Source organism: Trichosurus vulpecula, chromosome 7 (genome assembly GCF_011100635.1).
Source record: "Trichosurus vulpecula isolate mTriVul1 chromosome 7, mTriVul1.pri, whole genome shotgun sequence".
Taxonomy (NCBI): Eukaryota; Metazoa; Chordata; class Mammalia; order Diprotodontia; family Phalangeridae; genus Trichosurus; species Trichosurus vulpecula.
Window position 1 is genome coordinate 62,528,368 of NC_050579.1, and position 24,234 is coordinate 62,552,601.

General features: G+C 37.4%; 1 protein-coding gene across 1 annotated transcript in view; it reads left to right on the forward strand.

Annotated features, from left to right (window-relative positions):
• LOC118857537 (calcium-binding mitochondrial carrier protein SCaMC-1-like) overlaps nt 1-24,234 on the forward strand; it is a 54,934-nt gene that overhangs the window by 20,994 nt on the left and 9,706 nt on the right. Inside the window, exons 7-12 of the mRNA XM_036768193.1 lie at nt 3,317-3,479; nt 3,795-3,825; nt 7,575-7,689; nt 19,997-20,104; nt 20,904-21,071; nt 22,884-23,034. Coding sequence (XP_036624088.1) covers nt 3,317-3,479; nt 3,795-3,825; nt 7,575-7,689; nt 19,997-20,104; nt 20,904-21,071; nt 22,884-23,034 — 736 coding nt within the window. The remainder of the gene's footprint in view (nt 1-3,316; nt 3,480-3,794; nt 3,826-7,574; nt 7,690-19,996; nt 20,105-20,903; nt 21,072-22,883; nt 23,035-24,234) is intronic.

Consider the following 24,234-nt stretch of genomic DNA (forward strand, 5'->3'; position numbering starts at 1 on the left):
GTGGGACAGTGGAAAAGAGCATTAGTTTTGGAACCAAAGAACCCAGGCTCAAGGCTTGGCTTTGTCATTTCTAACTTGTGACTACTGGGCCTTAGCTTCCCCATGTGTTAAATGAGACAACTAGACTAAATGAATTGTAGAATTCCTTCCAGCCCTAAATTTATGATCCTGAGGTTTACTGAGCATTTGGCTTGCCTAACAAACAAGGTTCTGATCATTCAACAGAGAATTAATTAGCATGATAGATTTCTCTGTGCCACTGTATACAAAGTATTCTCAGAGCTTCTTAAGGACTTCTTTCCAGCTGAATATGGTGTCATAGAAATGTCCCTCAATTAGTAACTAGACTGTTTTTGATTTCTAGCTGTAATGTGAACTCTGTGGGCTAGAGCATCACTTTTGCTACTTTGTTGGCTCAAGCACCTATTGGCTACATTCCCTCCACTGTTAGGTGCCAGTGACTAGAACAGCAGTTCCAATTTACCACTTAATATCAATCAGATTTTACAAAAGAATATTTACCTCAAAGGCGTATCAATACCAAAACCCTAGTGACATGTTCTGCCGATACCAACATGGTTTTTAATGAGAGTGGGATCACTCTTAGCAGTTTATATATAGCATCAGTTCCATCAAGTTCATGTCCAGATTGGCATGACTGCCAGATGTGTCTTTGTCTTAGCTATTCCTGGGTTGGGTCTCAAAGGGCACTTCTTGGTCCTGTGGATTTCAATGCTTATTTGGTTGCAAATTATAGACACTCGGGATGCCAGATGATTCACTTACTCACTTGACCTTCCAAAACTCACAAGGTTGGAGCTTTCAGTCTTTTTACCTAAAATAGAAAATAAAAATGCAGAGGCTAAGGACTGAGACCTATTTTTCACAGTCTTTGGTTCGTATAAGAGAGATGTTTTTTAAAATAAATTTTTATTTATATCTTCTGGGTTTTTTTTGCATCATTATAGTTATTTCTAGCATCCTATCCCCTCTTACTCCCTGTCCCAGAGAGTAATCCCATATACTAAATAGCATTATTAAAGAGGAAAAAAATCAGCACAACTGATTAATACATTGAAAACTGTATTGGTGTGCAATGTATAGCACCTGTGGCCCTTCCACCTCCCATGAAGGGGTGGGTTGGAGATGTCCTTTCATATCTCTTCATTTGAGTCCCACTTGATCTTTATGATTTTGTTACATTCACTTTGAGTTTTTGGTGTGTGGTTGTTCTTTACATTGTTGTAGTTATGGCATCAATTGTTTTCTTGACTCTGCTGACTTCATACTACATCAGTTCATATAGATCTTTCCATACTTCTGTATTTATCACATATATCATTTCTTGCAGCACAGTAATATTCCATTACATTCATGTACCACAATTTTTTTCCCAGCCATTCCCCACTTTATTTTGTTTCCAATTCTTTGCTGTCACAAAAAGTGCTGCTATAACTATTTTGGTGTGTATGGGGACTTTCTTACAACATAGATATTGGATGCAAAGATTTATTTTTTGTTGACAATTTCTTCTTCATCTCTATTGATTTAGTGTGTGCAAATTATTTTAACTTACTTTAATTGAAGTTTTCTCTTATCTTTTAAGATCTTCTCGTTGGTTAAGAATTCCCCCTCTAGCCATAGTCATGAAATATACCTTATTTTGTTCTCCCAGTTTATAAAAATCATTTGACCTTTCATATTTAAGTTTCATCCAACAGTAGATCAGTCTACATAAATCTGACGAATGGCTTTTTACTTTCCCTGGTAGTTCTCATCAAAGAAGGCATTTATGCCCTTTCAGTTTGTTGAATCTGGATTTGTGTTTGGTTACTTCAAGGTCTTGATTAGTTAGGCTGTTCCACTGATTTCCTTTTCTATTTTTAATCAGTTTTATATGGTTTTAATGATTAGTGTTTGATAATATAGTTTGTGATTTGACATAGGAAGACACTTTAATTCCTGTTTCCCCCTCCTCCACCACCCCCGCCAGTTTCTTTTGCCATTCTGGAACTTTTTTCCTTTTGAATAACTTTTTAAAAAATCTTGACTAGTCATTTCTGTAAAATAGCTCCTTAGATATTTGGTTGATATAGCACAAAATTTGTAATTTAATTTAGCTGATATCCTCATTTTTATTGTAGAATTTAAGCTATCCAACAGAATGTTAACTTGTTGAGGGAAGGTATTATTTCACTTTTCTCTTTCTCTCTCCGGGTTAAGGGTCTCATCCTTAATGGCCATAAACAGAGAAAAAAATGCTCTTAAGTCAGCCCCATCTGGCCTTGTTGACATAGGAAGAGGTATTCTCTGAGTTTACTCAGAGAACAAAGGGATATCTGTTAGGTCAAGGCTCTTCTTCTGGTTGATTAGTTCAGGCTCCAGCTCTTATTGAGGTTCAAATGATATTAAATGACTATCAATACCTAAGACATTTATCTAAAGGGAACTATATTGGCAGAATAACTTCAGTGTTTAAGATTCAGGAAGTATTTTTAAGAAATTGGAAAATCAATCACTATCCACCATAATTGCACACAGTTTGGCAAGGTGTTATTCAGGTCATTTGAATTTCAACTGTAGTTGAATTTAAGACCTGACAAAATGTTACTTACTCTTTCATTCCTGACTTAGGGTAGAAGGCAGTCATTTTAAGGAAAGATAGTAAAGAACTTGAAAAAGATAGGTGAAAATGATCCCAAATGTGTTGATCAAGAAAATTAGATTTTTGGGGGGATGATTTTTATGATTTGTGAGTACTTCAAAAGCTGTAATATATCCTGGTGCAAGCATTCTCTCCACTGAGGCAACCTCCACACATTAGCAGATGGTTTCTTGAAAATCCCTGGTTAAGAGGGTTGTCTAGTGGCCAATGCTGTGATGCTTAACCTCTCTGAATTAAGTTAACATGGTCCTCAGGTGATAGACTGTCACCAGCATTGTACTTATAACCTTTCCACCCTGGCAGAACTTGTTATAACTTGAATTCTGCTGGTGTAGCCTTCAAGAATATAGAGGTCACCTCCATTCTGCAATAAGGCACTAGAACAGAATTTAAATGGAGATTGCCATTTGTAATTGCTATTCATTCCAATTCCATCTGAATGGAAATTGCACTGTTTAGTGTCTGAATGGGTTATTTAAAACAATTTATGCTTAACAGATTGCTTCCATTCTAGGGATAATTTGGTCTTAATTAACTGCAAAGAGATCTACATAAATTGGCACTTCATTTGAAAATAAGACATAAAATCTTATCCTGGGACAATCTATTTCTAATTTTAATATCATAGAATTTTCCTTTTTACTTTTCCAGATAATTGACATAGGGGAGAGTTTATCTATTCCAGATGAATTCATTGAAGATGATAGAGTCTCTGGCCAGTGGTGGAGACAGGTGTTGGCAGGAATGATAGCTGGCGCCATTTCTCGAACATGTACAGCTCCATTAGAACGTCTAAAGATCATAATGCAGGTGAGTACATGGTTCACAGATGTTTGCTACTTTTCAAAGGAATCATTTCAGATTTGTGAGCAACGTTTCTGCCGAGAGGAGCATGGACAGGTGTGTCAGAACTGCACTTCTTTAGCAGTACCTAATCTGGCCTTCGGGTGTCATGATTAGAGCTATACACGTTAGTTATTGATGATCAGCAGAGTCAAATCAAGGGTTTGGGGATATAGGGTCATTTGAAGGAAATCTCTAAAACAACCTAGGCAAACCATCAGCTCCCCTCCACTTCCAAAGGAGTTAGGCTGGGCTACATCTAGCAGTGTTGGGAACTTTTCTGAAGCTGATAAATCTGATAAATTTCCTGTTTTAGGGTGCTGAGAAAAGGGATTTCCTAACAGGGCCTTTTTCCAATCCCACAGCTCAGATGATTGTATCATTTCTCAGATGATGTGTCACTGTAGTGCCAAGGAGCCCTTCTTTGAGTAAGTTTGCTGCTTCATGCCTCTCCCTCAACCTCAGCTTTTTAGCTCTGGAACCATAATCAAATCGATACTGCCACCACTATTGATAGAGTGTATTAGCCTCTTCCCCTGTGACTTCACTCACCATCCCTGTGACTTTTCAAACCAAAATGCCACGCCACCCCTCCCTGCCATGACCACCACTTGTAAGATGTGTGCTTCTTAAGGACGGGGACTAATCTCACTTTTGTATTTGTATCCCCAGCATAGCACTTGGCACATAGTAGCACTTAATAAACGCTTTTATTCATCCATTCATTCACTCATTCATCAATCTATTTACTCATCCATCCATTCAGTTATTTTTGCTGAATTAGATGCGGGACTGGCACAGGATACATACCTCTTTTTGTGGTCCCTGAGAAAGTAGGGATTCCTTAGGTAGATCCTGGTCTAGGGGTATCAGCAGGTACTGAGAAGAAACCAGGAAACTGAGCCTATCAAGTTGGCTTGATGTGATATCTACTGATAAACATTGTCCCAACATTAAAGAGACAGTGTAATTAGGGGTCAGAGGGCCTAGGTGGTGGACACAGCAGGTGACTGGGTTTCTCTTCAGAGCTCTAATCTCAATCACCAATTGCTTATTGGGCAATTCAAGCTGAATGTCCTGTAGGCATCTCAAACTCAATCTATCCAAAAATGAGTTTGTTATGATTTCTCCCCAAACCTACACCTCTTCTTTTACTACTGTCAAGGATACTGCCGTCTTTCTGATCACATATGTTTGAAACCTTGGTGTCATACTCAACTCCTCTGTCTTACTCACCCCAATAGAAAACCAATTACTAAGTCTTTTTTTCTTAAAGAATATTTCTTGTATGCATTTCCTTCTCTCCACTCCCACACTCACTCTCATTTAAGCCTTCATGGCCTCTTGCCTGGTCTGTTGCAATAGCCACCTAATGAGTTTCTCTGCCTAAAATCTTCCTTCCACTCCAATCCATTATCCTCACAGCTGTTAATGATGTTCCTAACTAGAGATAGAGGATCTGTCCATGCCACTCAGCAACTCAATAAACTTCAGTGGTTCCCTATTACTTCTAGGATCTAATATAAACATTTCTATCATTGAAAACTTCACAGCCTAGCCTCTGCCTATCTTTCTGCTTTTCGTACACTTTATTTCCTTCCATGTATTTTATGATTCAGTCATATTGGCGTTCTTAATATTCCTCACAAATAATGCTCCTTATTTAAAAAAAATCAATGATCTGCCCTTGTCAAATACTCTCATTATCTAGGTGGTCCTTTGGATAGAGCTCTGGGCCTAGAGTCAGGAAGATCTGAGTTCAAATCCAGCCTCAGACACTTACTAGCTATGTGGCTCTGGGCAAGTCATTTAACTCTCTTTACCTTAGTTTTTTCATCTGTAAAATGAGCTGGAAGAGGAAATGGCAAACCACTTGGGTCATTAAGAGTCATACACAACTGAAAACAACTAAACAACAACATATAGTGATTTCACTGCTGATGTGGATGCAGGGGGAACTAAATGACTAACCCAGAGTTTAAAAACACGTACATACAAAGAAAGTAGAAGTAAGTGTTGGTGGCTGAGGAATGTGTCATTTAGGGGTTCTCTGGATCCAGTGGCAACTTCCCCAGCCAATTGCTAAGCTTTCATTGTTAGCACTTACATCTTGGAAATCAGTAAATATTACATACAAATCGGGGCTTGATTTATTGTTTTGCTGAGTGTCTCTAGACTCAAGAAAGTGGTAGAATAAAATGTTAATAATGCAAATTAAAGTGCTTCCTGAGTAATTTTTTTTTTTTTGCGGGGGAGAGGAGATGGTTGTTAAATATTTACCAACATAGCATTGTTTGTGTCAGAGTATTAACAGAGAGGCTTAAGCTCAGAATGAGCTGCAGCTAGTGGAAAAAAAAAACAAGAACATAAAGGGCGTCTTTTTCCAACTGATCCTCAGTAGGCAACATTTTGAGACCTTTTGGTTGCTTCCTCTAGACATGCCTCAGTTTGGCAGTGTCTCTTCTAACATGTGGCACCCACCCCACACTGAACTCTGTACTCCAAATGTGATCTGACTTGGGAAGATTGTGGTGAAACTTATTTCTCTCGGTTTCTCTGGACACTGTTGTCTGTTCTTTTAGCCAAAGGTCTCATTAGACTTCTTGTCTGCTTTGTCATAGTACTAGGTCACATGAATTTGCCATTCATGATCACTGACTTTATCCTGCCCTATGCCTTCAGTATAATTTCTGCCTTTTGCTAATGAGACAGAAAAGGAAAATGACAAATGTTGGAGAGGACGTGGAAAAATAGGGACACTAATGCATTGTTGGCAGAGTGTGAACTGATCCAACCATTTTGGAGAACTATGTGTAACTATGCCCAAAAGGCTATAAAACTGTGCTTATCTTTTGAGCAATACCACTACTAGATCTGTACCCCAAATAGGTCAAAGAAAAAGGACCTATATGTTAAAAAATTTATAGCAGCATTTTTTTGTGGTGGCAAAGAATTGGAAATTGAGGGGGTACCCATCAATTGAGGAATGGCTGAACAAGATGTGCCATACGATTGTGATGGAATACTATTGTTCTGTAAGAAATGATGAGCAAGATGCTTTCAGAAAAATCTGAGAATTCTTACATAAACTGATACAAAGTGAAATGAGTAGAACCAGGAAAACATTGTACATAAGTAACAGCAATATTGTATGATGATCAACTGCGAGTGACTTAGTATTCTCAGCAATACAGTGATCTAAGACAATTCCAAAGGACTTATGATGAAAAATGCTGTCTACTTCCAAGGAAAGAACTGATGGAGTATAAATGTAGATTGAGATTTTTTTACTTTATTATTCCTTTTTTTGTCTGCATTTTTTTCAGTATGGCTAATGTGAAAATGTTTGGTATGACTGCACATTTATAATGTATATCAAATTGCTTGCCTTCTTAAGGAGAGGGGAAGGAAAGGAGGAAAATTGAGGGAAATAATTTGTAACTCAAAATTTTTAAAAAATGCATGTTACAATTTTTTGTTTATGTGTAATTAAGAAAAAATTGAAAATTAAAAAAATATAATTTCTGTCACCAATAAGAAAGTTTCTGACAAAGTATATCCAAAAGAAACTTCTTAATAGAGGCATTAGTGTATGAGTCATACCCTAGGAGGAAAGGTCTGAATACCATATGATAATGGGGAATTAAGCTCAGCTAAAATAACTTTCATCTTATGACTCCCCACCACATTGATAACTTCCAAGGTTATATGATTCATAGATTACTTTTATTGTATTTTTTCATAACTGTATATTTCAGTCATAACAAGCCATGGATGGGAGCGTAATATGATCCCTGCTGGGTTGTTAAACTTGCTAATTTCTTTTTAATGACTATTGTATTGAATTAAATAATGTTTATGTTTAGTACCTTCTAATGTTTTATGTATCTCTTGAAGAAAGCTGAAAACCATAAGAATATAAAGAATGATGAACAGAGAAGGTGTTTTACAAATATAAGTGCTTTCTAAACAATAGAAAAAGTGTCATTTTACCAATTAATTAGTCCAATCTTTCCCTACATTTCTAGGCTCAAGCTTTACCGCCTGTAACAATAACTTTCAAGAGTGGCTTTGAGACTATGTTGAGGAAAGGAGGCATCTTTTCCCTTTGGAAGGGAAATTATGTGAATGTTCTTAAAATTGCACCTGAGACATCAATTAAATACTGGTCATATGAAAAGGTACTATATTATTATTGCTGGTGGAATTTAACAAAGAATGCTTAAACTTTTTTTTAATCCTTAGGACTACCCTCACAAAAATGAACATTGCTTTTAATATAAATAATAAAAAGCTGAGTTGTTTTTCTCCACAGGCCTTTTTATTAGTAATTATCACAGATGCCTTCCTTATCATACTTCAATATGTGATAGGTGGGGACACCCCTTTCACTAGTGACAATTACAATGGTTCTTTTAGTTGCCTTAAGGGCTTCTTGAGAGCTGCCATGTCCAAAATATTCACCCCCTTTTGGCCACCCTGGTGATTCCAAGGTCCTTTCCATACCTGGGTGGTTTCAACTTTTAACTCTTGTAACCTCAGTCCCAAAACCTATTGGCATGGGATTCTCTCCTCATTGATGGAGAGCAACACCCTTTGCCTGTGTAAGGGGTTACACTATCATTTGTTAAGGTTCAGAAACTGAGAAGAATTAGCCAAATGACCCTGGAACATCTGATCAGAACCCTTAAGGAGTATTTGAAAATGTACATATTTTGATTAAAAATTGTCATCTTGAATATTGCCATTATAATGAATGAACTGACTTCTTTTTGGCTTATGCTTTTATTTTTTCTGTCAGCAGAAATTTTTTAAAATTATTATTTATAAAAGAAATTCAATGTATCCTTGTTTGTTTTTTTTCTATAATGAAAAGAATAATACTAATTCAGTTTTTTTTTGCTAATTCACTTTGGATTCAGAATGGGAGTCACACATGAATAAATGCTTTAATAATAATAATAAATAAGGAAATATACTATATACAATATATTATATATTATCTCAAATAATAAATGGGAGTCACAACACTGGATATTTTATTGGATTATCACAACTTGCAGAAATCTGATTAATATGTCCCAGTTTTTTTAAAAAGCCTTCGCTTATAAATGTCAAAGTTAATGTCTTCTAATCAGCACTAATGTTACATAAACATTTCATCTCATTTATAAAGGTTTAAGTCCTTGTACTTCCTTGAAGTGATAAACAATACAATGATGTTTTTAATGGATCAAATTTTACATTTTATCTATACCTATTTGACTTAAGCTACTTGGAAGATCTAACTTTTGCTAACCATAGTTACAGAGATGAGCGTAACTGCTAAGTCAGAAGTCTTCAACTACTCCTTGACTCCTGTCTCATATTATTATTTAAAAAATATTCGCTCTTTATCTTGGACCAGGGGTGGGGAACCTGCAGCCTTGAAGTCACATGTGTCTTAGGCTGTCAAGAGTATTAAATTAAAATCCTTTTCCTTATTTTTACTTGACTCCAAGTAGAATTCAAATAACTTTTTCCAGAGTCTTTTCCCGAGTGCCAGATTAAGTTTGAAAAGTCAACAAGTCAGCGAATATTCATTAAGCACCTACTATGTGCCAGGCTCTGTGCTATACAAAGAAAGGCAAAAAATAGTCCCTGGGAACATAACACAAAACCAACTATATACCAACAAGCTATATACAATATAAATTGGAGATGATCTCAGAGGGAAAGTATTGGGATTAAGAAGGATCAAGAAAGTCTTCTTGTAGAAAGTAGCATCTTAGGACCTGAAGAGAACAAGGAGACATTAAAAAAGTATAACTTTTCTTAGCTCTAACAATTAAGAAAGAGAATCTAGCAAACTCACAGAAGAGAATGAAATGACAACCGGTATACTGGACTTAATGTACCCTGATTGGAGCTTGTTGAAACTACTTCTTCAGTGAGTATTTGAGGAGTAGCGAAATGTGGAAAAGCACCAAGGCAAGACAAGGCAAGAAACATTTTTAAGCACTTACTAGAACCAGACACTATGGTAAGCATGAGAGAGGTACAGAGACAAGAAAAAAAAAAGACAGAACCTGCCCTCAAAGAGCTTACACTAACAAAAGGGAGCTGAAAAGCAGGAGAGGAAGTGGCATACCCATATGAAAGTGTGGTGTCAAAGTCTGGAAAAGTCAAAAGCAAAATGGAGGGGAATGATTGGCCTGGGCCTCTCCTAAAAATTGAGGCCTTGGGAATAACTAACCAATGGGAGCCAGGGACCCACACAGTAGAGGGATGTTCTAGGAGGAGGAGGCCTCAGATGCTGAAGTAGCAAAGAAACGATATCAGAGTATGGAAGGTGAAAAGCAAAGCTGGAAGGAGATTGAAGGATGGCCAGGCTGGGTCCTTCTTCAAGATAGGGGACTGAGTAAGGATATTTGTTTTCTAGGCTTTATTTTAGGTTGTAAATTTGAAATTTGTAGTGTGGTACGAATAGAGAGCCAGAGGCTAAAGGAAAACGAAAATGTAGGTGACTAAGACTTCTCTATAAGTGTGCAGGACATTGGGCATTTCTACATGTTGATGATTGTCCCCAGGAATGTGTACCCATCTTGGGCCCCTTGTATGCTGCTTATCCTGGAAGTCATGGTTTTCTGTAGTTTGACTCCAATTTACCTGTTAGACAGTGTTTCCTTCTATAGCTTGCTAAGGCTTTTAAGAGGTAAAAGTGAGGAGGGTGTGTGTGCATTCTAGTCATGGGGACAGCTGGTGCAAAGATGTGGAGACAGACCATGGACTGTTGAGTTTGGGGAACTGCAAGTAGCTTTGACTTGCTGCAATGTAGGGTACACGAATAAGTCTTGAAAGATAGACTAGAATACTTTTTGTACTTTGGTTGAAAAAGCTAAGTACCAAGCAGAAGAGTTTATATGTGATCCTAGAGACAGTGGGGAGCCCCTAAAGATTCTGGGGTAGAGGACAGACATGACAGACTTGTGATCTAGGAAATTATTTTGGCAATTGTAAAGGAGGGTCTATTGTAGAGGGGAGAGAATGGAAGCAGGAACCTTTAGTAGGAGTCTATTGTATGGTTGTTGTCTGTTTTTGAAGAGGATCAAAATGCCATCACTATGTTGGAGTCAAATCCCTTCAGACCAGTATGAGCTCAGGAGGCTGTGCCACAGGCAAGTCACAAATAGTCCATGTGAACATTTGCAGTTTAGATGTCTCTAAATGCGTGCATCTCCTGTTTCTTTTGAGCTACTGCAATTCTGCTTTGCAGGAAACTATTGTAGAAGTCCAGGCAAGAGGTGATGAGGGACTAAACTGGCATTGTGGCAGTCTGAGTGAAGATAAGGGAATATATTTGAGAGATGCAGTGGAGGGAGAATTGATAAGATTTGTCAGCTGACTAGAGATGCATGGTGAAGGAGAGTAGAGAGTAAAGGATGACTTCAGGATGAGAACTTGAGCAAAGATGAGCATGGTGATGCCTTCAACAGAAATACGGAAACTTGGAGGAGTTTGGGACATGCTGTGTTGTGCTTGCTGGACACTTGGGTAGAGATGCCCAACCTGTAGTTAGTGATGCAAGACTGGAGTTTGAGAGAGAGATAAGGGCTAGATATGTAAATATGGGAACTTTCTGCTCAGAGATGATAATTGAATTTATGGAAGCTGTTGAAATCATAGAGAAGGTGTAGAGCCAGAAGAGACAAGGACAAAGGTGAGCCTTGTGGAATACCCATGGTAAGGTGATAGATATTTGTAGAATTGAATGACATTCAATTCAGGTTCATTGTTTTTTTTCTTAAATGAGAGATAATGTTTTCATGTTGATTCATAACTGTTTTAATGAACATTTTACTTGGGTTTTTTTTTAGCTATTTGGCAACTACGAACACAATGACCTAATTGGCATTAGCAACACTTTTGGTTGTTATTGATGGGGATGGCCTGGGCTTGTGATTTCACTTACATAGGGGGCTTCTCAGTGAGAGCTTTGTTAGTGCATATTGACAACTGCTTTACCACTCAGGGTTTTGGAGAGTTGACTGAGGCACGGGGAGGTTAAGTGAATTGTGTCAGAGGAGGTATCACACATGTCAGAAGTTGAATCTGGGTTGTTCTGACTCCAAGACCAGTCACCCTGCTTCTCATCAACAGCATTATTGTTGGGTAACAATTTCAGAACCCTTGACATGTGCAGCAGGCCAACAGCCTCCTCAAGTGATTCCCTAGTTAAAGTGCTGGAATCTTGGAGTCATGAAGACATGAGTTCATATTTTGCACTAGAAACTTAGCTGGGTGGCCCTGGGCAAGTCATTTAATGTGTATGAGATTCTGTTTCTTCATCTGTAAAATGAGGGTGTTGGACTCTGTGGCTTTTTTTTTGTGCTTTTCTTTCTTTTTTTTTATTTTTAGTTTACAACACTTGGTTCTACATAATTTTGAGTTCCAGATTTTCTTCCCTCCCTCCCCACTCCCTCCCCAAGATGGCATGGAATCCCATATAACTTTCATGTATAACTTCTCGTTGAATTAATTTACACACTATTCAAGTTATGGAGAAGAATTGTGATCAGTGAAATGAATCATGAGAAAGAAGGAACAGGACCAAAAAAAAAGCCAATCCAAAAACAAAAACAAAAGAGAGAAAAAGAAAAGAAAAAGAGGTGTGGGGGGAAAGGCTAGCATGAAGTGTGCCTCAATCTGCATTCGTACTTCACAGTTCTTTCTTTGGATGTAGATAGCATTCTCCATCGTGAGTCCTTTGGAGTTGTCTTTGTACCTTGTGTTGCTGAGAAGAGCAAAGTCTGTCAGGGTTGTGTGTAATGTTCTCCTGGCTCTGCTCCGCTCACTCAGCATTATGTCGTGTAGGTTTTCCCAGGTTGTTATGAAGTCCGTATCATCCCCATTTCTTATAGCACAATAGTATTCCATTACCTTCATGTACCACAGTTTGTTCAGCCATTCCCCAATTGATGGACATCCCTTTGATTTCCAATTCTTAGCTATCACAAAAAGAGCTGCTATAAATATTTTTGTACATATGGATCCTTTTCCCGCTTCTGTGATCTCTTTGGGATACAACCCTAGAAGTGGTATTGCTAGGTCAAAGGGTATGAACATTTTTATAGCCTTTTGGGAATAGTTCCAAATTGTTCTCCAAAATGGCTGGATCAGTTCACAACTACACCAGCAAAGTAACAATGTTCCAATTTTCCCACATCCTCTCCAGTATTTATCATTTTCCTGTTTTGTTATTTTAGCCAATCTGACAGGAGAGATGTGGTATCTAAGAATTGTTTTGATTTGTATTTCTCTAATCAGTAGTGATTTTGAACATTTTTTCATATGCCTATAGATATCTTTAATTTCTTCCTCTGAAAACTGCCTGTTAATATCCTTTGACCATTTCTCAATTGGGGAATGACTTGTATTCCTATATATTTGGCTCAGTTCCCTGTATATTTTAGAAATGAGGCCTTTATCAGAGACACTAATTATAAAGATTTTCTCCCAATTTTCTGCTTCCCTCCTAATTTTTGTTGCATTGGCTTTTTTTGTACAAAAACATTTCAATTTAACATAATCAAAATTATCCATTTTGCATTTTGTAATGCTCTCTATCTCTTGTTGTGTCATGAATTCTTTTCTTTTCCATAAATCTGATAAGTAAACTATTCCTTGCTCTCCCAAAGTACTTATAGTATCAGCTTTTACTCCTAAATCATGAACCCATTTTGACTTTATTTTGGTATATGGTGTAAGATATTGGTCTATGCCCAGTTTCTGCCCTACCATTTTCCAATTTTCCCAACAGTTTTTGTGAAATAGTTAATTATTAGCCCAGAAGCTGGTCTCTTTGGGTTCAAAGAGTAGATTGCTACAGTTGTTGACTTCTTCATCTTGTGTTCCTATCCTATTCCACTGATCCACAACTCTGTTTCTTAGCCAGTACCAGGTAGTTTTGATGACTGCTGCTCTGTAGTACAGTTTAATATCTGGTATGGCTAGGCCACCTTCTCTTGCATTTCTTTTCATTAATACCCTAGGTGTTCTAGACCTCTTGTTCTTCCAGATGAATTTTGTTATTATTTTATCCAGCTCTGTAAAATATTTTTTTGGTAGTTCAATTGGTATGTCACTGAATAGATAGATTAATTTAGGTAAAATTGTCATTTTTATTATATTAGCTCGGCCTAACCATGAGCAACTGATATTTTTCCATTTATTTAGATCTGATTTTATTCGAGTGAAAAGTGTTTCATAGTTATGTTCATATAGGCCCTGGGTTTGTCTTGGCAGATAGACTCCCAAATATTTTATAGTGTCTACAGTAACTTTGAATGGAATTTCTCTTTCTATCTCTTGCTGTTGGGCTTTGTTAGTAATGTATAGGAATGCTGAGGATTTATGTGGGTTTATTTTATATCCTGCAACTTTGCTAAAGTTGTTTATTATTTCAAGTAGTTTTTTACTTGATTCTCTAGGATTCTCTAAGTAAATCATCATATCATCTGCAAAAAGTGATAATTTAGTTTCTTCTTTGCCTATTCTAATTCCTTCAATTTCTTTTTCTTCTCTTATTGCTACAGCTAACATTTCTAGTACCAAATTGAATAGTAGGGGTGATAATGGACATCCTTGTTTCACCCCTGATCTTATTGTGAATGTATCTAGCTTATCCCCATTACAAATAATGCTTGTTGATGGTTTTAGGTAGATGCTATTTATAATTTTAAGGAAGGCTCCACTTATTCCTATGCTTTCTAGTGTTTTTAATAGGAATGGATGTTGTATTTTGTCAAAGGCTCTTTCTGCATCTATTGAGATGATCATATGGCTTCTGCTAGTTTTGTTGTTGATATGATCAATTATGCTAATAGTTTTCCTAATATTGAACCAGCCTTGCATTCCTGGAATAAATCCTACCTGGTCATAGTGTATTATTCTCATGATAAGTTGCTGCAATCTTTTTTTTTTCAATGTCTTTTTTTAATTTAAATTTATTTATTTAACATATTTAGTTTTCAGCATTGATTTTCACAAGAGTTTGAATTACAAATTTTCTCCCCATTTCTACCCTCCCCCCCCCACCCCAAGATGGCATATATTCTGGTTGCCCTGTTCCCCAGTCAGCCCTCCCCTCTATCACCCCCCTCCCCTCTCATCCCCTTTTCCCTTCCTTTCTTGTAGGGCAAGATAAATTTCTATGCCCCATTGCCTGCATATCTTATTTTCTAGTAGCAAGCAAAAACATTTTTTTTGTTTTTGAACATTTGTTTTTAAAACTTTGAGTTCCAAATTCTCTCCCCTCTTCCCTTCTCACCCACCCTCCCTAAGAAGTCAAGCAATTCAACCTAGGCCACGCATGTATCATTATGTATAACCCTTCCACAATACTCATGTTGTGAAAGACTAACTATATTTTACTCCTTCCCAACCCATCCCGCTTTATTGAATTTTCTCCCTTGACCCTGTCCCCTTTCCAAAGTGTTTGTTTTTGATTACCTCCACCCCCATCTGCCCTCCCCTCCATCATCCCCCCCTTTTATTTTTTTTTATCTTCCTCCCTCTTCTTTCCTGTGGGGTAAGATACCCAATTAAGTATGTATGGTATTCCCTCCTCAGGCCAAATCTGATGAGAGCAAGGTTCACTCATTCCCCCCCTCACCTGCCCTCTCCCCTCCTCCCACAGAACTGCTTCCTCTTGCCACCTTTATGCGAGATAATCCACCCCATTCTATCTCTCCTTATCTCCCTCTCTCAGTATGTTGCTCTCTCATCCCTTAATTTGATTTTATTTCTTTTAGATATCTTCCCTTCATCTGCAACTCAGCCTGTGTCTGCTCTCTCTCTCTCTTATATCTATCTATCTATCTATCTATCTATCTATATACACACACAGATATATATGTACATACACATTCACTTATATATATACACAAACATATACATATATATAGCTGCAATCTTTTTGCTAATATTTTATTTAGAATTTTTGCATCAATATTCATTAGGGAAATTGGTCTATAATTTTCTTTCTCTGTTTTGACTCTACCTGGTTTGGGTATTAGTACCATATTTGTGTCATAAAAAGAATTTAGTAGTACTCCTTCTTTACCTATTTTCCCAAATAGTCTACAAAGTATAGGAATTAGTTGTTCTTTAAATGTTTGATAGAATTCACATGTAAAACCATCTGGCCCTGAAGATTTTTTCCTAGGGAGTTCATTGATGCCTTGCTCAATTTCTTTTTCTGAGATGGGGTTATTTAGAAATTTTACTTCCTTTCCTGTTAACCTGGGCAATTTTTGTTTTTGTAGTTATTCATCCATATCTCTAAGGTTGTCAAATTTATGGGCATACAATTGGGCAAAATAATTCTTAATTATTGTTTTAATTTCCTCTTCATTAGAGGTGAACTCACCCTTTTCATTTTTGACACTGGTAATTTGATTTTCTTCTTTCTTTTTTTTTAATCGAATTGACCAAAGGTTTATCAATTTTATTGGTTTTTTCATAAAACCAGCTATTTGTTTTATTTACGAATTCAATAGTTTTCTTGGTTTCAATTTTATTAATCTCTCCTTTCATTTTCAGTATTTCTAGTTTGGTATTTATTTGGGAATTTTCAATTTGCTCTTTTTCTAGCTTTTTCAGCTGTATGCCCAGATCATTGATTTCCTTTTTCCCTATTTTATTCATGTAAGCATTTAGAGATATAAAACTTCCCCTAAGAACTGCTTTTGCTGCATCCCATAAGTTTTGGTATGTTGTCTCATTATTGTCATTCTCTTGAATGAAGTTATTAATTGTTTCTCTGATTTGTTCTTTGGCCCACTCATTCTTTAGAATTAGATTATTTAGTTTCCAATTACTTTTTAGCTTATTTTTCATTGGTTCTTTGTTACAAATAATTCTTATTGCATCATGATCTGAAAAGTATGCTTTGACTACTTCTGCCTTTCTGCACTGGATTGTGAGGTTTTTATGCCCTAGTACATGGTCAATTTTTGAGTATGTGCCATGTACCACTGAGAAGAAAGTATATTACTTTTTATCCCCATTCAGTTTTCTCCAGAGGTCTATCATATCTGCCTTTTCTAAAATTCTGTTTACCTCCTTAACTTCTTTCTTATTTATTTTGAGGTTAGATTTATCAAGTTCAGAAAGGGGGAGGTTGAGGTCTCCCAATATTATGGTTTTGCTGTCTATTTCTTCCTGTAACTCCCTTAACCTCTCCTCTAAGAATTTGTATGCCATACCACTTGGTGCATATATGTTAAACAATGATATTGCTTCATTGTTTATGGTGCCTTTTAGCAGGATGTAATGTTTTATCCTTATCTCTTTTAATTAAATCTATCTTTACTTTTGCGTTGTCTGAGATTAGGATTGCTACACCTGCTTTTTTTACTTTAGCTGAGGTGCAATATATTTTACTCCAGGCCTTTACCTTTACCCTGTGTGTATCCCCCTGTTTCAAATGTGTTTCTTGTAAACAGCATATTGTAGAATTATGGTTTTTAATCCATTCTGCTATCTGCTTCCGTTTTATGGGAGAATTCATCCCATTCGCATTCACAGTTACGATTTCTATCTGTGTCTTTTTCTCCATCCTATTTCCCCCTGTTTATGCTTTTATTTCTCCCTTTCCCCTTCTCCTCCTCAACAAAGTTTTGCTTTTGACCGCTGCCTACCTCAGTTTACCCTCCCTCTTTATTCCCCTCCCTTATCTTACCATTTCCCACTTGCTACTTCTCCCCTCCCTTCTGACCACCCCCCTCCCTTTTTTCCCCCTTTCCCCTCCTACTTCCTGTAGGACAAGTTAGATTTCTATACTTATCAGGGTATATTATTCCCTTCTTGAACCAGATCAGATGACAGTAAAGCTCAAATGCTACTCTTCTCCCTCCCTTCTTTCCCTCTACTATAATATGTTTTTTGTGCCTCTTTATTTGGTGTAATTTACCCTTTTCTACTACCTCCTTACCTCTTCTCTCATAACCCTCCTTTTACATCTCTTAATTATGTTTTTTATCCTTATATCAGTTATTTTATATAGGCATTCACAATCTATGTGCATTCCTTTCAATTGTCATAATAGCTGTACTATTCTCAAGACTGACATATATATGTATATATATATGTGTGTGTGTGTGTGTGTGTGTGTGTGTGTGTGTGTGTGTATAACATACATAAGATGATATAATCCTATATAAAGATGCAAATAATTTGCCCTTATTGATTAATAAGGTTTGTGGGGGTTTTTCCCCCTGTTTACCTTTTTATGACTCTCTTGAGTTTTGTATTTGGAGATCAAATTTTCCATTGAGTTCTGGCCTTTTCATCAGGAAGGTCTGGAATTCCCTTATTTCATTGAATGTCCATCTCCTTTCCTGAAAAATTATGCTTAGTTTTGCTGGGTAGTTGATCCTTGGTTGCAGTCCCGGCTCCTTTGCCCTTCGAAATATCATATTCCAATTTCTCCTGTCTTTTAATGTGGAAGCCGAGAGATCCTGCGTGATCCTGACTGTAGTTCCACGATATTTGAATTGTTTCTTTTTGGCTGCTTGCAGTATTTTCTCCTTGACTTTGTAGTTATGAAATTTAACTATAATATTTCTTGGTGTTTTCAGTTTGGGATCTCTTTCAGGGGGTGATCGGTGAATTCTTTCAATGACTATTTTGCCCTCTGGTTCTAGGACCTCTGGGCAGTTGTCTTTGATAATTTCTTTGAAGATACTGTCAAGGCTCTTTTTTTCATCGTGGATTTCTGGTAGACCAATAACTCTTAAATTGTCTCTCCTGGATCTATTTTCCAGGTCAGTTGTTTTCCCAATCAGATATTTCACATTTTTTTCTATTTTTCTATTTATTCTATTTTTTCATTCTTTACATTTTGTTTTACTACTTCTTGGTGCCTCATAGATTCATTAGCTTCCACTTGCTCAACTCTAATTTTTAATGAGTTAGTGTCTTCATTTTGCTTTTGAGTCTCCTTTTCCAATTGGTTGATTTTACCTCTCAGGGTGTCATCTTCTCTATTTAGATTCTGAATCTCTGTAGCCATTTCACCAATCTTAGTCTTTAGGGACTTGATTTCATCAGTGGATTTTTTTTCCATTTTTTCTTTTACCTCCCTAATTTGTTTTTTAAAATCCTCCTTTAGCTCTTCCAGCAATGCTTTTTGGGCTGGAGACCAGTTCACATTACCTTTTGAGGTATCAGATGTAGCTATAGTGTCATTGCTATCCTCTTCCAAATTGGTATTTTGATCATGCCTGTCTCCATAAAAGGAATCAATGGTCCTCGTTTTTTTTGCGTTCTTCTTCGTGTTGGTTAGCCTCTTCCTGGCTTTACAATAAATTTCTGCCTTTGGGGCTCAGGGCTCTCTGTCCCAGCTTTCTTATTCTGGGGATTGTGAGTCTAGTTGTTGGCTTTGTGAATTATAGCCTTCAGTTTCCTGAGGTGTTGGGGAGAGGTCTGACTCCCTGATGTCTCTTTCCCTGGGGTTGCTCTCCAGCACTGTTTCTCTTCAGTAATGGTCTCAGCTCTTTATTGTTTGAGCTGGTGTGGGCACTTCCCCTGGGGGAGCAAGATTACGTCTGGGCTCCTGGTGTTGACCCCTGCTGGCTCTGCCCCTCTGGGACTAATGAACTTCTACTATTTGGCCACTGAAGCCCCACTTCTGTCTCCTCTATTCCAGCATTTTTTTTCCTGAGGAATTCTCTGGGTGGGGAGGGGAGGGATTAGAGCCATTTACCTGGCCATTTTGTCTCCCAGAAGTTTGAGAATCTGGGTTTCATACCTTTGGGCTGCAAGCCTCAGGAGTTGGTGTTTCACAGCTGGTGGCGTTGAGCTGCCTCTTGTCACTTCCACAGACTGCCATCCTGTGTTGGGAGGCCTGGGGATCTCCGCTGGTTTTGGGTGCCCAGCTTTCTCCCAGCCTGTCTCCCATGTCTCTGTGGCTTCTAAGATCCCTTCAAGCTCTATGATCTAATGAGAACCCTTTCACATGATATTAATTTGCAACTTTTGGTAGTGGTACAAAGGGTTCAAACCCTATCTTGGGGCACATGCTTCATTACAGACATGGTGATGTGGAAGGAAACAACCACAGAATGGTCAGAGTTGGATAAGACTTCAGATACTATCATGATTCAGCCCTCTACTTGACCTGACTCCCTTTTACAATGTACCCAACAAGGGAGTGTCTGGATTTTGTTTGAATGGCTTGTCAGTCCATGTACTCAACTAGTTTTATTGGATACCCCTTCTCCTGCCAGATGCTGAAAGAAGGTGACCCAAGTGAGGTCCTTTGATTAATAGCCTAGTGAATCAAGCCCACAAGCATACAAGCCATACACATTCTGGTAGGTGGATGGTACTATTAAACAAGGTGTGGTCTCAAAAACCACACCTCCAATGACTGCTGTAAATTTGGAATTTGCTCTCTCTTCCTTCTCAGTATTTATGTGCATCTGAATACCTTTATTTACACAGTATAAAAAATTGCTTGCTACTGAGAGGACCACTATGGGAATTTTGGATAGGTTTGTTTCTGGATCTTTGGCTGGAATCACTGCACAGACCTTGGTCTACCCCTTGGAGGTAAGTGTCCCCATGAAACAACTGGCAAACCTACACTTTTAGTGCTGATTATGGGTTGTATTTCTTTCACATCAGCTCTAGGTTTGGTTTTAGTATACACTGGGCATTAGAACTATAGGATTTAAAACTCTTGTCATTAAGTGCCACTATCCTGAGTAAAGCTAACTTTCCTTTAGGATTAACATAATATTGCAGCTGCACTAGGAACATTTCATCTAAGTTGGTATTTCTGTGAATAGAAGAATGGACTTTCCACTGGTTGCTGTGCCTAATAAGTTTAATAATAATTGTGTAGGACTTTACAAATTGTTCTCCTCACAAAAGGCTCTATGAAGTAGAAAGTACAGATATTATTCCTTCCATTTTAAAGAAGAACAGTCACATGCAGTCTAAGGGACTTCTATGACTTTTTTCTCTTAAGGTCTACAAAGTGATTTGTTGTTTCTATTATAGTTTATAACTAGCTACTACAACTAGCTACAGTTTGGCCACTCTGCATTGGCCATTTATTATTATTGTGGATGAATAGCCAGCATTTCTTTAAGGTATAGCTTAGTGAGGCAAGTTGCGTTAGATGTGCCACACGAAGCCAAGACGCCTTTTTTCTTTCTTTATTTAGTACTTTCACTCCCACACTCTATTGGAAATGGTGGCAAAAAAGACAATAGAAGTTCATCGATGAAAATGCAATTCCATTTTAGATGGTTATCTATGAGTTTTGTATAAACTTGCAAGATAATATAGTTGTGACACAGTTCTGGTTTGGATAAATCTGATCAACTGTATTTCATTAATCTAGGTTTTAAAGACCCGGTTGGCTTTAGATTCGACTTCAAGATACACAGGGATGTCTAATTGTGTCCAGAAGATGTTGAGGTATGAAGGATTCAAAACCTTTTACAAAGGTTATGTTCCTAACATACTGGGCATCATACCTTATGCAGGTATAGAACTAGCTGTATTTGAGGTGAGTTCATTTCCAAATTGAGTTTACAACTAATTTGTTGCAATGGAAAATGTGATTTATAAACAGCTCCTCATGAGTAGAATCTGATCTTATATTACTTTTTTTTTTAAAGGAACAGAAAAGTAATGGCAAATATTTTCTGACTAAATAGTGAATTGAATTATGGTACTATCTGGCATTTTTTTTTGCATGTGTCATTGGTCTATTTGTCCTGGGGCTACTTGGTTCTGGGATTCTTTAAGAATTATTGTTGTTGTTCAGTCGTTTCAGTCGTGTCCCACTCTTTATGACTCCATTTGGGGGTTTTCTTGGCAAAAGTACTGGAGTGGTTTGCCATTTCCTTCTCCAGCTCATTTTATAGATGAGGAAACCAAGGCAAATAGGGTTAAGTGACTTGCCCAGGATCACACAGCTAGTAAGTGTCTGAGGCCAGATTTGAATTCATGAAGATGAGTCTTCCTGACTCTAGGTCTGGCACTCTATCTACTATGCCACCTAACTGCCCTCCTTGAGAATTACTTGATAGTAATTAAAATACTAGACCCCAGTTCAGGTATGATCAGCTAATCCTGGAGATAATGAAAAGGAAGGCAAAGAGGCTTCCTTTAGAAACATAAACAGTAATAGCTGGTTAGTGCATGGTATTGATTAGGTCAAGACCCAATTCAATCCTCAAATGTGCCAACTAGCTACAGTGTAGCCACTCTGCATTATTAAAGCCAGCAGGCCATTTTGAAAGCAAGTGCTCCTGATTTCGAGGAGAAGTTCATGATTGAGTGTGATCAAATCAGCACAGACCCATCCCCACTATTAGAAAACCAAAGAATATGCTTTGTCATACTATTTCCATATTTGAAAGATAATATATTACTCTTATGGATTTATAAAAAGCATCATATCTTAAAGAATTTTAAAGTATTCACCATTTTCTAGGTGAATCTATTTGTTTTGCTTTTTGCCTCTTTTATTCTGCTTTCATTAATGTAAATGAGTCATCACCATTGGTGTTGTGTTGGGCCACTTTTAGCCTTTTGTCTTTATAACTGAGAACTTTTTGCCTTTAGATGTAGTGTTTATAAACCCTAACAGCTGTCTTTATTATTGTGCTATGATGATATATGCACATTGAATAAAGACATCATTGAAATTTATTATTCCACTTCAAATTATATATTTTACCTGAGGATACAAGAATAAAATTATAATCTCTTCAATAAAACATAAGGAAAAAAAGAAAGTTGTCAGTGATACAAAATTTCTGTTTTTTACATTAAAATTTATTTCTAAACTCAGTATTTCAAAGTAGTTTCTGGGAGATCTGATTTGGAAAGATTAGTCTTTTTTGAAGGTCAGGAAATTGAAGTTTTGTAGTCCAGGCCTAATAGTGAGGGTACTCTGTCTATGATGCTCTGTGACTTTTAATTGTCTTTAAGCATGTAGATGGACTACCCTGGCCAATCTAAATGCTAGGACACGGTAAATGGAGAAGAGCAAAATTTGTAGTAATTTGGGTCCATAAACACTTGGATTTTATTGACGTTACATCATATTTTAAAACATACAGGCAGACCATACAAAATGTGTTAGATGCCTTTGGCTTGATGAGTCATATTCTGTACAAGCTGTAGTTTTAAGGAATATTCCTGTACATATTCTTTGAAGGGATCTAAGTGGACAGTCAAAAGAGTGTGAGTTGTTATGGTGAGGTCTCTACTCGGCTGAGAGAAGGTGTTATATAGTTGATTTATAATTTTCATCTTGCCTAAACTTATATAATGGTTAATGCATATTTACTACTCTTTTCTTGGGCAGCTGCTGAAGAATTTTTGGTTGCAGCATCATTCAAGAGACTCTGTAAACCCTGGGATCATAGTACTATTGGCATGTAGTACCTTGTCTAGTACTTGTGGTCAGTTAGCCAGCTACCCTTTCACTCTGGTGAGAACTCGCATGCAGGCCGAAGGTGAGTTTTGGCTGAGTGACCTTTTCATATCTTATTGGTTGTATAGTCTGATAACCTTTTCTCTCATTCCAATCATGGGATTGAAAGCTTTGTCAAGTTTGAGGGACACTTTAGGTCAGTATCCATTCAAAACCATATCTTAGTAATGTTTCTTTTACCATACCAACCAAATACATTAGTTAAAAGCAAAAGACATTTTAATTAAACAATATAGTACAATAAGAGACAAGGAACATTTCTTTCCATACATGTAGATGTGATGTTTAAAAAGATTGAGAGCCATAGTTTCTGGGTAAGTAATCATTTTATTAACAATGCTAGAAAATTGCCAATAAAATGGGTCAGTGGCACTCTCAAATGCCAAAGATGAATCATGGTGGTGGGTTCACAGTTTTCATACCCTTGGAAGAGTGGGTGTTCCTAACAGTGGCAATCAACTCTGATTGGTTAACAACTAACAAGAGAGAATGAATATTACAATCAGAGGTGGACTTATTCTAATGAGGAGCTGAGGATTTAACTTTGATAATGTCATTTACTTCTAAGTTGGTCAGTCTTGGGCAATCTAATCAAAATATTTTCCCCCACCCATACCTGTGTAGAACATAATGGAGTTCCCCACCTGAGTGGGGTCTGAACAAGATTGAGGAGAAAGTTAATTCAATTGCACTATCAGCAATGTCCTTCAGAGACAACAAACTATAGGCTTCTGAAAAAATCCAGTCCCTAATTCAATAATTGATTATTAATATCATTTCTCTCATAGGGGTATACTTTCCCATAGATTCCCATGCCACTGGTGGGAGAGGAACACATGTGGGAGGGGGCACTTGTGTAGGGAGTACACAAATTGCCAGGGCACTTTATACTCCTAGGGCTAGATTCCTTCACCCCTTCTATGACCACTTGTTGCTTTCCTACAGAGCTATTAATGTTGGTCTGGAGATGTCAAGTTGGTTGCATTCCCCACCGGACTATTCTCTCTGCTGTATTGCCACCTACTGGTCTTCTGTTTTGTTGTCATCTGCTGGTCTCTTTTGGTCGGTTCTCCTACTCTCTTCTGCCATCTTCTTGTTCTCCATTGAGTGGCAGGTTTCTATGTCACCTCTCCACAACAGGAAGGGGGTCTCAGCTCTCTTTAACCATAGCCTCAGAGGCTATTTCAGCAATTTTTGTGGGTCAGAGGCAGCTAGTCAGTCA